Below are 19,228 nucleotides of genomic sequence, written 5' to 3'. Positions count from 1 at the left end.
TGATAGATTCACAAATGGAAAACTGTGATCTAGCTGCTGTTGCCAAATATATGTCTGAATCAGATCAAGATAAAATCACATATTAAAGATTGAGAAGAAAATTAAACTAGTTTTGCAATTAATTGGAATATATTACATTAGAAAATTATGAATTTTCATATTTGCTACAATAAAGCATACAATTAGCCATTTTAGTTCACTTAAAAACCATAGGTTTTGTTTAGTTTAAAATCATCTGAAACATACACATTATTAAAATATTATTTTAATCATATTAAATTTTTAAATGAGTGTTTATACACTAAAGAGGTAACAGACTGGATTTGATGTATTACTGCTACAAAAGCATCCATGGAGAATATTGTTTTTAAAGACATATTAAATGTTCTAATCTATTACATATTATATTGTATTCATGCTTTTAAGAAGTATTTACTGAGGTAAATATTTACTGAGATTCCCTATATGCCAAGAACATCTGAGTAAAAAAAAAAAAAAAAAAGGCACAACATCTCTGCTTTCATGGAACTTATTTATGCTAGTCCTATTACAAAGGAATATTGATGTTTCTAAATAGTGCATGTAGGGAATGCTAAACAACACCTTTGTTATGAAGGACAACTTCTTCTCACTTTTCCCCTGCGACTTTTGTCAACTCCATTTAGGAGTCTTCTTTATCAGCAAGAGTAGACTGTTTCCATGAAACAGTCAGACTTTGAGTAACATTAATGTGCTACGAAGACTAAAAGTAGTAGTGTAATTTGTAATGTAAGTAAGCTACCTTATTTTGTATCCACTTTGGAGATCAGACTGCAACTATACCATTCATTCAATTATTCATTCATGCAATTCATTCAATGCCTATGTAGACTAATCTTTGTTCTAGGTTTTGTGCAAAGGAGACAAAGCTCCTGCTCTGTTGTAGCTTATATTTTCTTGAGAAGAAAGACTGAAAATATAGAAACAAATAGGTGTGTAGTAAGATGATGAAAAATGTTAAGGAAAAATTAGAGTCATGAGATAGAGAGTAACAGGGATGCTATTGAAAGAGAGGCTGCAATAGCATAGGCTTAGCATGAGGGAATAAGATGAGAGAATATATGAGTAAAAAGCACCCAGGCAAAAGAAACAGAGTGAAAAGAGGCTGCACTGAAGAGAAAAAAAGCCCTGTGTGGCTAAAGTAGAATGAGCAAGGCTGAATGTAATAGGGTTAGGTTCAGAGTTGTGACCAGGTGTGAGCTTATACAGGGCCTAGGGGCCTTATAAGAAAGTTCCCTTAAGAGGAGTGATTTATTTTTTATTCATACAATTAGTGTGCCTGAATGTCATTGCTGTCAAGGAATAAAATATTAGTAAAAGAAATAAAATTATTCCTAGGGATAGTCAAAGCAGTGCACTCTTTCTAATCCTTAAACTCTGTCTAAATGTAATTAACAAACTATGATTGAATTTACAAGTTTCTAGGAACTGGGTTTCAAACAAACATTGGAGAAGACAGTGTCTAATACAGAAGACTGGCACACAAGTAGGTAATTACCCCAGATGTTGGAACTGTCAGAAAGAAACAACAAAAATAACTGTACTTAATATGCAAACAGGAAAGGTGAATAACATAAATGAATAATAGGGAAAATTTAGCAGAAAAAGTTTAGACTAAAGCAGTACATTAAAAAAAATGTAAAGGACTAAATATCTATATTAGAACAAAAAAAAGGTCTAAAATTTGTGATCACAGATTCTACCCTAGAAAAAGAAGAGCAAACTAAACTCAAATTAAGCAGAAAAAAAGGAAATTATAAACATCAGAGTGGAAATCAATGATATAGAAAACAACAACAAAAAAGCAACAGAGAAAAATCAACAAAACCAAAAGCTATTTAAGAAAATTAATAAAAGTAATAGTCCTCAACCAGTCCCTCCCATCAGGAAACTTGCACAAGCCTCTTAGATAGCCTAATCCACCAGAGGGCAAACAGCAGAAGCAAGAACTACAGTCCTGCAGCCTGTGGAACACAAAACACATTCACAGAAAGATAGACAAGATGAAAAGGCAGAGGGCTATATGTACCAGATGAAGAAGCAAGATGAAACCCCAGAAAAACAACTAAATGAAGTGGAGATAGGGAACCTTCCAGAAAAAGAATTCAGATTAATGATAGTGAAGATGATCCAGGACCTCGGAAAAAGAATGGAGACAAAGATCGAGCAGATGCAAGAAATGTTTAACAAAGACCTAGAAGGGTTAAAGAACAAACAAAGATGAACAATACAATAAATGAAATGAAAACTACACTAGAAGGATTCAAGAGCAGAATAACTGAGGCAGAAGAATGAATAAGTGATCTGGAAGACAGAATGGTGGAATTCACTGCTGCCGAACAGAATAAAGAAAAAAGAAAGAAAAGACAGGAAGACAGCCTAAGAGACCTCTGGGACAACATTAAATGTAACTACATTCACATTATAGGAATCCCAGAAGGAGAAGAGAGAGAGAAAGGACCTGAGAAAATATTTGAAGAGATTATAGTTGAAAACTTCCCTAACATGGGAGAGGAAATAGCCACCCAAGTCCAGGAAGTGCAGAGAGTGCCATTCAGTATAAACTCAAGGAGAAACACGCTGAGACACATAGTAAACAAATTGGCAGAAATGCAAGACAAAGAAGAATTATTGAAAGCAGCAAAGGAAAAATGACAAATAACATACAAGGGAACTCCCATAAGGTTAACAGCTGATTTCTCAGCAGAAACTCTACAAACCAGAAGGAAGTGGCATGACATATTTAAAGTGATGAAAGGGAAGAACCTACAGTCAAGATTACTCTACCACGCAAGGATCTCGTTCAGATTCGATGGAGAAATAAAAAGCTTTACACACAAGGGAAAGCTAAGAGAATTCAACACCATGAAACCAGCTCTACAACAAATGCTAAAGGAACTTCTCTAAGTGGGAAACACAAGAGAAGAAAAGTACCTTCAAAAACAAACCCAAAACAATTAAGAAAATGGTAATAGGAACACACATATCGATAAGTACCTTAAATATGAATGGACTAAATGCTCCAACCAAAAGACACAGGATTGCTGAATGGATACAAAAACAAGACCCATATATATGCTGTCTACAAGAGACCCCCTTCAGACCTAGGGACACATACAGACTGAAAGTGAGGGGATGGAAAAAGATATTCCATGCAAATGGAAATCAAAAGAAAGCTGGAGTAACAATACTCATAACACATAAAATAGACTTTAAAATAAAGAATATTACAAAAGACAAGGATGGACACTACATAATGATCAAGAGATCAACCCAAGTGGAAGATATAACAATTATAAATATATATGCACCCAACATAGGAGCACCACAGTACATAAGGCAACCACTAACAGCTATAAAAGAGGAAATCAACAGTAACAATAGTAGTGGGGGATTTTAACACCTCACTTACACCAACAGAGAGGTCATCCAAACAGAAAATTAATAAGGAAATACAAGCATTAAATAACACAATAGATCAGATAGATTTAATTGATATTTATAGGACATTACATCCAAAACCAGCAGATTACACTTTCTGCTCCAGTGCACACAGAATGTTCTCCAGGATAAATCACATCTTGGGTCACAAATCAAGCCTCAGTAAATTTAAGAAAATTGAAATCATGTCAAGCATCTTTTCTGACCACAGCACTATGAGATTAGAAATCAATTACAGGGAATAAAACGTAAAAAACACAGACACATGGAGGCTAACCAATACGTTACTAAATAACGAAGAGATCACTGAAGAAATCAAAGAGGAAATCAAAAAATACCTAGAGACAAATGCCAATGAAAACACGACAATCCAAAACCTATAGGATGCAGCAAAAAGAGTTGTAAGAGGGAAGTTTATAGGAATACAAGTCTACCTCAAAAAACAAGAAAAATCTTAAATAAACAATCTAACCTTACACCTAAAGGAACTAGAGAAAGAAGAACAAACACAGCCCAAAGTTATCAGAAGGAAAGAAATCATAAAGATCAGAGCAGAAATAAATGAAATAGAAACAAAGAAAACAATAGCAAAGATCAATAAAACTAAAAGCTGGGTCTTTGAGAAGATAAACAAAATTGATAAAGCATTAGCCAAACTCATCAAGATAAAGAGGGAGAGGACTCAAATCAATAAAATTAGAAATGAAAAAGGAGAAGTTACAACAGACACCACAGAAATACAAAGCATCCTAAGAGACTACTACAAGCAACTCTATGCCAGTAAAATGGACAACCTGGAAGAGATGGACCAATTCTTAGAAAGGTATAACCTTCCAAGACAGAACCAGGAAGAAATGGAAAATATGAACAGACCAATCACAAGTAATGAAATTGAAACTGTGATTAAAAATCTCCCAACAAACAAAAGTCCAGCACCAGATGCTTCACAGGTGAATTCTATCAAACATTTAGAGAAGAGCTAACACCCATCCTTCTCAAACTCTTCCAAAACATTGTAGAGGAAGGAACACTCCCAAACTCATTCTATGAGGCCACCATCACCCTGATACCCAAACCAGACAAAGATAGTACAAAAAAGGAAAATTACAGACCAATATCACTGATGAATATAGATGCAGAAATCCTCAACAAAATACTAGCAAACAGAATCCAACAGCACATTAAAAGGATTATGTGGTTAACCATGATCAAGTGGTTATCCCAGGGATGCAAGAATTCTTCAATATATGCAATCAATCAGTGTGATACACCATATTAACAAATTGAAGAATAAAAACCATTTGATCATCTCAATAGATGCAGAAAAAGCTTTTGACAAAATTCAACACCCATTTATGATAAAAACTCTCCAGAAGGTGGTCATAGAGGGAAGCTGCCTCAACATAATAAAGGCCATATACGACAAACCCACAGCAAACATCATTCTCAATGGTGAAAAACTGAAAGCATTTCCTCTAAGATCAGGAACAAGACAAGGATGTCCACTGTCACCGCTATTATTCAACATAGTTTTGGAAGTCCTAGCCATGGCAATCAGAGAAGAAAAAGAAATAAAAGGAATACAAATTGGAAAAGAAGAAGGAAAACTGTCACTGTTTGCAGATGACATGATATTATGCATAGAGAATCCTAAAGATGCCATCAGAAAACTACTAGAGCTAATCAGTGAATTTGGTAAGGTAGCAGGATACAAAATTAATGCACAGAAATTTCTTGCATTCCTATACAATAATGATGAAAAATCTGAAGGAGAAATTAAGGAAACACTCCCATTTACCATCAGTAAATCAGTATTGTGAAGATGACTATACTACCCAAAGCAATCTACAGATTCAATGCAATCCGTATCAAACTACCAGTGGCATTTTTTACAGAACTAGAACAAAAAATCTTAAAATTTGTATGGAGACACAAAAGACCCTGAATAACCAAAGCAGTCTTGAGGGGAAAAAAAGGAGCTGGAGGAATCAGACTCCCTGACTACAGACTATACCACAAAGCTACAGTAATGAAGACAATATGGTACTGGCACAAAAACAGAAATATAGGTCAATGGAACAGGGTAGAAAGCCCAGAGATAAACACACTCACCTATGGTCAACTAATCTATGACAAAGGAGGCAAGGATATACAATGGAGAAAAGACAGTCTCTTCAATAAGTAGTGCTGGGAAAACTGGACAGCTACATGTAAAAGAATGAAATTAGAACACTCCCTAACACTATACACAAAAATAAACTCAATGGATTAGAGACCTAAATGTAAGACCGGACACTATAAAACTCTTTGAGGAAAACATAGGAAAATCACTCTTTGACATAAATCACAGCAAGATCTTTTTTGATCCACCTCCTTGAGTAATGGAAATAAAACCAAAAATAAACAAATGAGACCTAATGAAATTTAAAAGCTTTTGCACAGCAAAGGAAACCATAAACAAGATGAAAAGAGAGCCCTCAGAATGGGAGAAAAATATTTGCAAATGAATCAACAGACAAAAGATTTATCTCCAAAATATATAAACAGCTCATGCAGCTCAATATTACAAAAACAAACCACCCAATCCAGAAATGGGCAGAAGACCTAAATAGACATTTCTCCAAAGAAGACATACAGATGGCCAAGAAGCACATGAAAAGCTGCTCAACATCACTAATTATTAGAGAAATGCAAATCAAAACTACAATGAGGTATCACCTCACACCAGCTAGAGTGGGCATCATCAGAAAATCTACAAACAACAAATGCTGGAGAGGATGTGGAGAAAAGGGAACCCTCTTGCACTGTTGGTGGGAATGTAAATTGATACAGCCACTATGGAAAACAGTATGGACGTTCCTTAAAAAACTAAAAATAGAATTGCCATATGACCCAGCAATCCCACTACTGGGAATATACCCAGCAAAAACTATAATTCAAAAAGACACATGCACCCGGATGTTCACTGCAGCACTATTTACAATAGCCAGGTCATGGAAGCAACCTAAATGCCCATCAACAGATGAATGGATAAAGAAGATGTGGTACATATATATACCATGGAATTTTACTCAGCCATAGAAAGGAACGAAACTGGGTCATTTGTAGAGATGTGGATGAATCTAGAGACTGTCATACAGAGTGTAGTAAGTCAGAAAGAGAAAAACAAATATCATATATTAACACATATATGTGAAACCTAGAAAAATGGTACAGATGAACCATTTTGCAGGGCAGAAATTGAGACACAGACGTAGAGAACAAACGTATGGACACCAAGGGGGAAAAGTTGCACGGGGGTGGTGTTTTGATGAATTGGAGTCTGGGATTGACACATATACACCAATATGTATAAAATGGATAGCTATAAGAACCTGCTGTATAAAAAAAAAATAAAATAAAATTCAGAAATTCAAAAAAAAAAAAGAAACACTTGAGAACCTTGTAAAAAAAAAATAAATAATTCTCTAGCCAGACTGATCAGGAACAAAAGAAAGATGATACAAATTATAATATCATGAGTGAGAAAGGCAGCATCACTACAGATTCTGTAGATATTAAAGGATTGCATTATAATATTATGAACACCTTTATGCCAGTAAATTTGACAACTTAGATGAAAAGGGCAAATTCCTTAAAAGACACAGACTACCGAGGCTCACTCAAAAGGAAATAAATAAGCTGAACATCCCCATATCTGTTTTAAAAATAGATTTTACAGTTTAAAAACTTTCTTGAAAACAAAACTCCACCTCCAGAAAGTTTTTCTCTTGAGTTCTACCAAACATTAAAGAAGAAATAACACTAAACACAGATTCTTCCAGAAACTAAATAGGTGTTACCACATTCCAACTCATTTACTGAGGCCAACATTATCCTTGCAAAGCTGGTTTAACATTCAGAAATCAGTCAATGTACTTATCCATATTAAGAGACTAAGGAGAAAAATGTAATTGTCTCAATGGATGCAGAAAAAGCTTTTGACAGAATATAACATCCATTGCTGATAAAAACTCTCAGCAAGCTAGTAATAAAAGGGAACTTCCTTAGCTTCAGAGAGATCATGGTCAAAAAAATCTTACAGTTTACATCATATTTAATTATCAAAGACCAAATGTTTTTCTCCTAAGATCATGAACAAGGAAAAAGTGGCTGTTCTTACTATGTATATTCAGCATTTAGCCAGTGCAATAGGCATAAAAAGGAAATAAAAAGGTACACAGATTAGAAAGGAAGAAGTACGAATGCCTTTATTTGAAGATTACATGACTATCTGAATCTACAAAAAAAGGAAACTAAAACTAATAAGTGAGTTTAATACGATTCTGTAATGCAATATCAGTATGCAGCAATCTGATGTATTTCTGTACTCTAGACATGAAAAATTAAATTAAAATTTGAAAGTTTATTTTTCTGTCTAGGTAATAAGTATTTTTATTGAAGTACAGTTTCATTTACAATAGAATATATAAAAAATACTTAGCAGCAAATATGTCAAAGGAAAGGAAGACCTATTTACTGAATACTACAAAATATTGCTTATAAAAAATTCGAATTAAATGAAGATATATACCATGGTAATAAATCAGAAGACTCAGTATTGTTAATATGTCAAAACATTATTTGTATAGGCTCCTAGACTGCTGGAAAAATAAAGAAATCATAGTATAAATAGCATGGCAGTAGGAGAATGTGTGGAATGGCAGGCAGGTGTGATGGCAAAGAACAAGAGATAGAGGTAAACATGCAACTGTAGACTGGGGCCAGATCTTGAAGGGCTTTGTACACCACGCCAAGAGCTTAAGCTTTCCTTAAAGAAGTTGGAAGTCACTGGCTGTTTTATCTGTGTTTAACTTCTAATTTTCAAGTAGTTTTAGATTTATAGAAAAATTGGAAAAATAGTGCAAAGAGTTCCTTTGCATTTCTCACCCCCTTCCCCTGATATTAATGTCTTACCTAGCCATAGTACAATTATCAAGAACAGGCAGTTAACACTAATACAATATTACTGAGTGAGCTACAGACCTTACTCAAAATTCATAAATTTCCTTAATAACTTTTTTCTGTTCTAGAATTTTATTCAGGTTCCCATATTGCATTTAGTTGTCATTTCTCCTTAGTTCCTCCAGTCTGTAATAGTTTCTCAGTCTTTTATTGATGGCCTTTAAGACACAGAAGTGACTTAGTGAGATCTAGAAAAAATAGATAATGCTTGTTTACAATGTGGATGATTGGAGAAAGGTTAAGCTGAAGGCTATGAAATCACACCAGCTTGGAGATAGTTTTAGTAATTGAGTTAGTGGTGATATAGATTGGACTGAACACATAGTTCATCATATTTTTTACCAAGATCTTCTTATTCTTTTAATATTTAATTTGCTGGAGTATATTAATATTCTGTCACTTGTCTTGAAAGAATCAGTTCTAAATCCAAGATGTGCCATATTATAAAAGAATAATAATTTTAATAACTAGAATGTAAAATTATGGAAAAAGTTTCAAAGACATACAGTATAATATGGATTATTATTCTTGTCACAATTGTGTTTAATCCTCACTCTTTGTTAGCTGGAATTATGCAGACAAAGATCAAATTTTACCTGTATCAACTAAATATAACATTCTGCACTCATGTAGTTTCTTAAAGTCCTATAGCTATCTTTCTGGGAGTCCTAACTTCTGTCAACTGGTGATCAGTCATAGGGTATAGGGTGGTGAAAATGTTGTTTTAGATAAATTTATCATTTTATAAGTCCATAGGCTGTGGGAAGAAGGCCTTTCTACACGTGATTTTAAGCAAAATATTCCCAAAAATCAAAGATTGACCAATTTGATTGTATAATAATCTTAAATCTTCTAAACTATACATAAATTTAAAATACAGGAAGAGTAAAGAGAGGTATTTTAACATATAAATAACAGATAAAAGGCTGATACTGAAAATATGTGACGCTTTCCTTCAGATTAATGACAAAAAGACAAACCCATTCAAAGGTCACATTTGTTGCCTATCCTTCCATCCTCATCTTATACCACTCTCCATCGTGGTCTCTGTACTCTAGCTACCTGCTTCTTCTTTCTGCCTCTTAGGTAATACATGGTCTTTCTACCACAGCATCTTTCTGTGGCAGAAAGCATCTACCACATTATATTTCTTCTAGTTGGAAATATTTTCTTCACCCCTTTTCATCAAGGTAACTCCTTTTCACTACTTATTCTTCATATTCCCAACTCATAGTCTAGGAAAAATGCTTTTGAGCTACTATAGACTAATGACTCCTTTTGACCTAACCGCTACTTACCACATCATTATACATTCATGTGAACATCTTATGTCTCTCCCATTATACACTTACCTATTTTTGACCCTTTCATCCTGAGTACCTGACACTTGCCTGGTATAGTGTGTACATTTGACATATGCAACGTATAGATGTATATGTACATAAACATATGTGTTCATTGCATAATTACCGAACTAACATTAAAAGGAGAGGGGACTAATCTGAATTTTTATAAAATAGGAGGCTATGGAAATACATAATTCAAAGGTTGTAAAGTACATATTAATATCATAAAATCCAGGTTCCAGCCTTGTCTCCACTACTTACTGAAAACGTAAGAATAAGACTCAATTTAGTGTTCAGTAAATGAGGATAGGAATTTATTCAATATAATCATATCGATAAAATAGTAAAATGAATATTAAAACATTTTGTAAGTTCCAAACATATATATATAGATAAAGTAATATTTAGTCAATATTTTTTATCATTTTTATCACATCATTGTTGGTAAAACCACTGTAGGGCTTGACTGGAATTATACTTAATATTTCATTGTTGCTTCTCAGTAGCTTTTCTCATCCTTGGCCAAACATTGTGTATATAATCTACATATTTGGAGCTGAAAGTATAGAGGCAATGCCCTAATCCCAAATCCAAAAGGAAAAAAGAAAAGAGAATGGTATCAAAATCATTATACTTTCTCTTTTACATCTGGGAGGCTGACATTTTCTGAATTTTGTAGTAAGACAGAGTTATGTGTCTTCCAGTTATTTATATGGGCCTTTACCTTTAAAAACAGCTATTTTCTACTTCTTATGGCCCAGGCATTGAAGTCTGTGCCAGGTCTGAATCCCAGCTCTGCCATTTACTAATGGTATGAATTTGGACCATGTATTTAACTTCATACATTCAAACTGAGTCAGTTTATTTACTTCAAAATGAGAAAAATAAAACTCTTCTATACAGGGCTGTTATGAACAGTAAATGGAAAAATAAAATGACTTATAGGAGGTCCTAGGTTAAATGTTTAGTGCATCTCAGGCTTAGATAATGAATTATAACTAAAGGTTCGTGATGGCAATAGATGACTGAAAAAATAGTTGACTGAAAATTGTTCAGCTGAGTTTATTTGATGACTGGTAATCAGCCATTTTAGCCATTTATATTCTTTGTAAGAAAAAATTGTCTTAATGCTTTTTAATTATAATTAAATGAATTTTTCCATATTCTCACTTCCTAAGTAGATAATTATGATTAAATTGGACCTTGTAACACTATATATATAAAGACCATCTTTACTTAGAAGAATCTGTTTCAAATAATTGTATTTTTAGCAAACTACATTAATCATATGTCAAATTAATCCCACCTTTAATATGTTGCCTATCCTTCCATTCTCATCTTATACCACTCTCCATCGTGGTCTGTACTCTAGCTAAATTTAGATAAACTTATCATTTTATAAGTCCATAGGCTGTGGGAAGAAGGCCTTTCTACACGTGATATTAAGCAAAATATTCCCAAAAGTCAGTATTCCCAAAAGTCTCAGATGGTTGCTGAAAATCGTAATTTATGAAGAATGCTGACTATCTGGACAGGCTGAAACTGGTGTGTGTTACTATACTCTTACAACTATAAAAGCAAAGGTCAGGTGTGTTTTGGTAGATGAAAAAGGAAATAAGCAATTATAAATACTATGCTTGTGATTCATTAATGAATGAAATAGAGAAAAAAGTTAAATTAAATTCAGCTCTTGTAGAAAGAGTACAAATCTTGCTTATCTGCCATGGAAGCTTACATTATTTTCTCATCTATAAGAGCTTACTTATTATAAAATTCAATATTGATTAATGATTTTTCAAGAAAAATAATCCATCATATTAAATGCATTGATCAATTATGAAATATGTCCTGATTTCAGATATTATAAAACATATCTGAGAAACTGCATACATTTTATTTTTTTAATTAATTTTTATTGGAGTAGAGTTTCTTTACAATGTTGTGTTAGGTTCTGCTGTACAGCAAAATGAATCAGCTATACATATACATATATCCCCTCTTTTTTGGATTTCCTTCCCATTTAGGTCACCACAGTGCATTAAGTAGAGCTCCCTGTGCTATACAGTATATTCTCATTAGTTGTCTATCTTATACATAGTATCAATAGTGTATATGTGTCAATCCCAATCTACCAGTTCCTCCCATTCCCCTCTTCTCCCTTGGTATCCATACATTTGTTTTCTACGTCTGTGTCTCTATTTTTCCTTTGCAAATAAGATCATCTATAACATTTTTCTAGACTCCACATATATGCGTTAATATATGATATTTGTTTCTCTCTTTCTGACTTACTTGGTTCTTTATGACAGTCCACCCATGCCTCTACAAATGACACAATTTCCTTCCTTTTTATGGCTGAGTAATATTCCATGGTATATATGTGCTACATCTTCTTTATCCATTCCTCTGTTGATGGACATTTAGGTTGCTTCCATGTCCTGGCTATTGTAAATATACTGCAGTGAACATTGGGGTGCATGTATCTTTTTGAATTATAGTTTTCTTAGGGTATATGCCCAGTAGTGGCATTGCTGGGTCATATGGTAGTTCTATTTTTAGTTTTTTAAGGAACTTCCATACTGCTTTCCATAGTGGTTGTATTAATTTACATTCCCAGCAACAGTGTAGGAGGGTTCCCTTTTCTCCACACCCTCTCCAGCAATTACTGTTTGTAGATTTTTTGATGATGGCCATTCTGACCACTGTGAGGTGATACCTCATTGTAATTTGCATTTCTCTAATAATTAGTGATGTTGAGCATCTTTTCATGTGTTTGTAGCCATCTGTATGTCTTCTTTAGAGAAATGTCTATTTAGGTCTTCCACCCATTTTTTGATTGGGTTTTTTTTTTTTTTTTGATATTGAGCTGCATGAGCTGTTTGTATATTTTGGAGATTAATCCTTTGTCAACTGCTTCATTTGAAAATATTTTCTCCCATTTTGAGAGTTGTCTTTTCATCTTGTTTATGGTCTCCTTTGCTGTGCAAAAGCTTTTAAGTCTAATTAGGTCCCATTTGTTTATTTTTGTTTTTATTTTCATTACTGTAGGAGGTGGCCCAAAAATGATCTTGCTGAGGTTTATGTCAAAGAGTGTTTTTCCTATGTTTTCCTCTAAGAGTTTTATAGTGTCAGGCCTTACATTTAGGTCTTTAATCCATTTTGAGTTTATTTTCTTGTATGGTGTTAGGGAGTGTTCTAATTTTATTCTTTTACAGGTAGCTATCCAGTTTTCCCAGCACAACTTATTGAAGAGGCTCTCTTTTCTCCATTGTGTATTTTTGCCTCCTTTGTCATAGATTAGGTGACCATAGGTGCATGCTTTTATCTCTGGGTTTTCTATGCTGTTCCATTGATCTATATTTCTGTTTTTGTGCCAGTACCATATTGTCTTGATTACTGTAGCTTTGTAGTATTGTCTGAAGTCAGGGAGCCTGATTCCTCCACCTCCATTTTTCTTTCTCAAGATTGCTTTGCTGTTTGGAGTCTTTTGTGTCTCCATACAAATTTTAAGATTTTTGGTTCCAGTTCTGTGAAGAATGCCATTGGTAATTTGATAGGGTTTGCATTGAATCTGTAGTTTGCTTTGGGTAGTATAGTCATTTTCACAATATTGATTCTTCCAATCTAAGAACATGGTATATCTCTCCATGTGTTTGTGTCATCTTTGATTTCTTTCACCAGTATCTTATAGTTTCTGCATACAGTTGTTTTGCCTCCTTAGGTAGGTTTATTCCTAGGTATTTTATTCTTTTTGTTGAATTGTGTAAATATTATATGTTACGTCTGAGTCGGAGAAACATGAAAGAATGAAATCTTCTTAGTTTATTATTGTAAATAGAAAGAAGATAAGGGTCACTTTTTGAGATACTTTTATTCTTATTAACTCTGTGTATCCTCTTTTCCTATACCTCATCCCCACTCACAAACTAAGAAAATTAGAAAAATAGGGAAGTTCTGCTCTCCAGTTATGGTTATATTGTCAACAATATTATTGGGAAAAAGTAAAGGAAAGTCAATGAATATTAGATGTTCTGCAACAGTCACCTCAAAGAGCATTGCAGTTACAATCCACTAGACTTATGTGTTCCAGAAAGGATTACACATCACAACTACTCAGATAACATATCATAATGCAAATACATGACTACCAGTAGAACCTCTAGGAGTGAAGTTAGTTATCTGTGTTAAATCTCTACTTTAAATTCTGTTGCAAGGGAGATTGTGGAAACAATATGGTAAGTAGATTGGGAGCTCTTTGAGGATAGAACCTGCCATATATATTATCTAGTCTCCAAAGAAGTTCCTGGCCCATTGTTGAAAGTTGATAATTAAGTGTTGAAGAATAAGTCTATGAATTGAATGTGCAAAAGTCCTGATGTGACTTAAAATCATTAGAAGATATTATATCAGAACAAATTGATCAATATAAATAAATCAGAAGAAATATCATAGGGGATAAGTGTATTCAAGAAGGATAGTGCTATCCAAAATTATTTACTGAATTCTCATTGAATATTGAATAACATATAATCAGTTTCAAAACCCTTGATAGATTTTATTTTAATCCTATTTTACTTAATAAAAAAATAAGACAAACTGATTAGCTTCAGAAATGAAAAAATAGTGCACATGAACATCATTTAACTTAAATTTATATATTTAGACAGAGAACTTCATTTCCATAACTGTCAAGTGACAGAAAAGGGTGAAAGTGTTGCTAATTGCAGTTGCTATTAGAAAGAAAGAAAAAAAGAAAGCAAAAAAAGGAAGAAAAGAAAGAAGGAAAACAAGGAAGAAAGAAGGAAGGGAGAGAGGGAGGGAGAGAAGGAAGGAGGGAAGGAAGGAAGGGAGGGAGGGAGGAAAGAAAGAAAAGATAAAAAAGGTATGCTTTCAGCAATTAATGCAGGCTACAAACATCTTTGATAGTGTTACAGTTTCAGACAGCTGGAGTCACAAAACCAGCAAGCTGTTCAGTATCCTCTATATGTTCGGAGGTGTGTGAGTACATGCATGCATAATTTAAGTAAATCACAGGGCTTGAAGTAATCAGTGGGAAAGCAGCATGCCATTGAGAAATCCTTGGCTTGGATTCTTCTAATAAAACAGTGGTGGATACACACATAAACATGCTGATATTTCAAATTCAGTTTCCACCCTGTATGTAATGAATTAATGTGTGCATTGTATGTAACTAAAACTCTAAATATTGCAGTCCTCTAACAGTCAAGACATGGAATTCTTATACTAGAAGATAGACTGCTTCACTAAGCTTTGCTTCTGTTCTTGGTATAGCCCTTTATTTTCTCAAATCTGTCTTCTGCTGTCATGAGTCTCTTTTTTTATACTAACTTTTATATAGGGCCCTAGGAAGGGTCGACGCCCAGAGGAAATAAATTTGTTATCTTCTCTGCTTCAACCAACATTTTATATTGGTAAAAATGGACAAAATGGGCATCGTATATAGCTCTGACAGGTTGCTTTCCAGACCTATTCTTAATGTGTCCAACTGTCAACAAGTACCAGTCTATTTTAGATGTGTGAGCTCTTTTTTTTCTCTCTATATTGGGACTACTGCTTTTTACAAACATGAGGATAGGCAATCTCCATTGAGCTTTCCCCGATGGACAGCTCTGTCTTTTCTTTACCATGTAAAAAATTTAAGTTTGTTAAATATCCCTTGCTTGCTATGGTGAAAAAGCTATTGAACAATGAGTTAGAGACCTGCTTCTTTTTTTTTTTTTTGAAGCGGTGTGTGTGTGTGTGTTCTTAACAACTGTAAACCATTGAAGGTTGGAGGCACTATAAGAGGGATGCATGTCTATGACTTGCAGGCTACTACTCTCCCAGTCTCTTCCTATGAGAAATCTAACACGATGATTTTGCTACTCTTTTTGAGTCTCCAAATCCTTCTCCAAACAGTGTTCTAGGATGTGAACATACTGACAGTCACGGTTGGCATTGCAGTTAAAGCTGATTTTCCATTCTGGACTACATGATCTCTAAATTACCTTTCAGATCTAATATTATATGGTTTTCTGATTGCAAATTTGATGATTCTTACTTTGATTTTATAGGGAAAATTCAGTTATTCTTGCTAGTATGTGTAGCAGGATGGATAATACCAAATAGCAAATAATCTTAAAATAACACATTTTGCTTATATAATTATTTTTAGTATTTGCTTAATTTGTGTTCTCACTAACAGAGGTTAATAGAACTAACATAGTTGATAGGAGTAAATCACAAATTATATACTAAAGCAAATTTGTCTGTTAAAGAATGATTAATATATGACTCTTCAGAGTTTATCTTTCTAAATCTGAAGATTAAAATAGATAATTTTCATGTATTGTTATATGTGACAGAATATAATACTGAAACTGATTTTTTCATATCAAACCTCTCTATTTATAACTTTATAACTTTTGTGGTAAATTTATATAAAATATTCATTTGATCACTTTAAATTATTGTGATCTAAAGATTGAGTTCAGCTGTGTGTACCTTAAGGCACTTATTTTGATATTAAATGCTAAATGAGCCAAGTTTTTAAGCAAAATCTTTTTGAAAAAGTGCATTTCTACTTGCTTATATAAACAAGCAATAGTCTTGTTTACCTCTGTAGTGAAACAAACTTTTGACTAGCGTTTTTGCATAAATTCATTGAAAGTATAACTATAAATCTGTATTGCTTCCTATAAATGTTGAATTCATGAACATGAATAGGTTCTGTGTGATTTTTACTGAAACTTCACCTGCAATCTGTTATGGTCTAAGAAGCATTGATCCCTGATGCTATCTTTCACAATTATTTGAAATCATATTACCTCACTCATGCTTGAAAATTATGTCCCTAGTAATTATTAATTTATTTTGTATGTGTTGGTTGGCTTAACATTAATCATAATAAATTTATTTGATATTTATATGTGTGTCACTAGTATAGTACTTCTAAACTTTCATTTTGTCAGCTTTCATTAACTGGCCAATTTATCACATGGAGGTACTTATCGTCTAAATTTTCTTTCAAATTTTTCAAGAATTATGTGCAATCTATAATAAAGTTTGAATCCTGAGAATGTTATATCTAGAATGCATCAAATCGAGAATTAATACTGGAACAATTATGTTGTCTTATCTTCTCAAATGGAATTAATTTTGCCTTGACTCTTTCTAAATTTACTTTTGATTTTATTTCTAAACTCTTGACTTCAAAGATTGGCATTCTGAGATATCACTTCTGAACTCTTTTTTTCTATATATGCGATGTCTTTATGTTTACTTATAATTTATATTTTTTTTAGTTTTAAATAGGTTTTGAAGTAAGAGTATATGCATACACAGAATAGTTGAAATGAAATTAAAACAGAGATCATAAACCGTATAGTAGAAATTAGAAATTCTTCAGTTGGAAACCAGAATGAGATAGTTTCTGAAATGTACACCATGAGTTTTCCCTTTCGATTTCACCATGTTTTCTTTTTTCGTTTTTTTTTTAAGATTTTTTTTTCTGATGTGGACCATTTTAAAGTCTTTACTGAATTTGTTACAATATTGCTTCTGTTTTATGTTTTGATTTTTGGCTTCGAGGCATGTGGGATCTTAACTCCCTGACCAGGGATTGAACCCACACCCCCTGCACTGGAAGGCGAAGTCTTAGCCACTGGACTGCCAGAGAAATCCCATGAGTTTTCTGATAAACAAGGAAAAGAACAAAAACATTTTCATTTCTCCAGTTTAGTAGGAGAGACAAGTGTCATCAAAGTTTTAGATACCAGAATGGCTCTGTTTTCTGTGGCTAGAAATTCCTTCCTCAGACTCTTCATCTCCCCCTTCATTTATTTACCAGTTTGCATATTGTCTCTTTTCTTAAAACCTTGTATTATATACTCAGTAAAGAATTACCTTTTCCCTGAATGATACACTGAAAATTATAAAAGTATAGCTATCACTCTAATTGGATGCCTATCACTCGAGAGACAAGTAACAGACACTGAATTATCTCTCATGCACACAATAATCCTGAAAGATTCATGCTATTTTACCCTCTTTACAGGTGATGAAACTGAGACCAAAAAAAGCTGAGAAATTTGCACGAGGTCAAATAGCTAATTAGGATAGAATTCTTGATCTGTATTCCAACAGCACTTTGTAATGGGAGGATCTCCTCATGTAGAATATTCCTTTAAAAAACAAATGTTTCCATAGTTGTAGAATAGTTGTAGAATAGTTGTAGAATTCTTGATCTGTATTCCAACAGCACTTTGTAATGGGAGGATCTCCTCATGTAGAATATTCCTTTAAAAAACAAATGTTTCCATAGTTGTAGAATAGCTGTGTAAGCTTTATTCACTGTTCCTCAAAAAGAGAAAATATATGAGACCTATTGACATTTGAATATTACTGTGCTTTCTTGCAGCCTGTGAACTCATGAATCAAGGCATCTTGGCCCTGGTCAGCTCCATTGGCTGCACATCAGCTGGGTCCCTCCAGTCTCTGGCAGATGCCATGCACATCCCCCACCTCTTCATTCAGCGCTCAACAGCTGGGACCCCAAGGAGTGGCTGTGGAGTCACCCGGAGCAACAGGAATGATGACTACACTCTCTCTGTTAGGCCACCTGTCTACTTAAATGACGTTATCCTGAGAGTGGTCACAGAATATGCCTGGCAGAAGCTAATTATATTCTATGATAGCGAATATGGTGAGTGTTTGTTGCTGGTATGAGTTTTGTAAGCTGGTATTTGCATGGCAGGTAACTTCGGTTAAAATCTTGAAAAATCGAAGGAGCTTACTTATTATTATGTGTGGTTTTCATGTCCTGTCACATTCTTCTTACAAATCTAGCGGCAACAACAGAAAACTTTGTTAACACCTCAAGTTCAATCTTTTGTACATATCTCGGTCTTTCAAATAATGGGAAGTCATACAAACAATACTGTCTTTCTCCTCTTTCAGAAAGATTTATATCTCTATCTAATAAGAAAAAAACATTTTGGACAGATCCTGGAACACTTAAAAAATTGCCCATTTCTATTTTTTGGTTCAAAAAAAAATCTGAAGTATCTTGCCTACACCCTCGTTGTAGACTTTAGTATCTACTTAGTACTTAACTCTTTGAAGGTCACTGAAATTATATCACTTTATATTTATCCTGGCATATTGTCTACAAAATGAAATCTCACACAAATACTGAGTAGTATAAAAATACTTATTTTATTTAACTTTCTAAAGTAGAACACAAAGCGTTTTACCTAAATTTGCCATACTTTGAGAAGACACTTTCTCTCAATATATTTACCTAGTTACATTAAGAAAACTAAGCAAAAATAATATTATTTTTGTATAAGTATTTTTTCTGAATGAATCTACCTTCTTTCTAGCTGACTGATCCCAGA

The 19,228-nt window shown here is 33.6% G+C and overlaps 1 protein-coding gene across 3 annotated transcripts in view; it reads left to right on the top strand.

Annotated features, from left to right (window-relative positions):
• The window catches only part of GRID2 (glutamate ionotropic receptor delta type subunit 2), a gene marked incomplete at both ends in the record, with an annotated part of 1,370,777 nt that overhangs the window by 678,126 nt on the left and 673,423 nt on the right, over window positions 1–19,228 (top strand). For 2 of the 3 annotated variants that reach the window (XM_082838450.1, XM_082838449.1), the window contains one exon: window positions 18,250–18,534. The exons of the other annotated variant lie outside the window; for it this stretch is intronic. In XM_082838450.1, the coding sequence (XP_082694576.1) occupies window positions 18,250–18,534 (285 nt within the window). The remainder of the gene's footprint in view (window positions 1–18,249; window positions 18,535–19,228) is intronic. 3 annotated transcript variants of the gene reach the window in all.

This window comes from Leucopleurus acutus (assembly GCF_964270905.1).
Source record: "Leucopleurus acutus genome assembly, chromosome: 4".
Taxonomy (NCBI): domain Eukaryota; kingdom Metazoa; phylum Chordata; class Mammalia; order Artiodactyla; family Delphinidae; genus Leucopleurus; species Leucopleurus acutus.
Note: the sequence above shows the minus strand (reverse complement) of the source record. Positions and strands in the feature narration are given on the sequence as shown.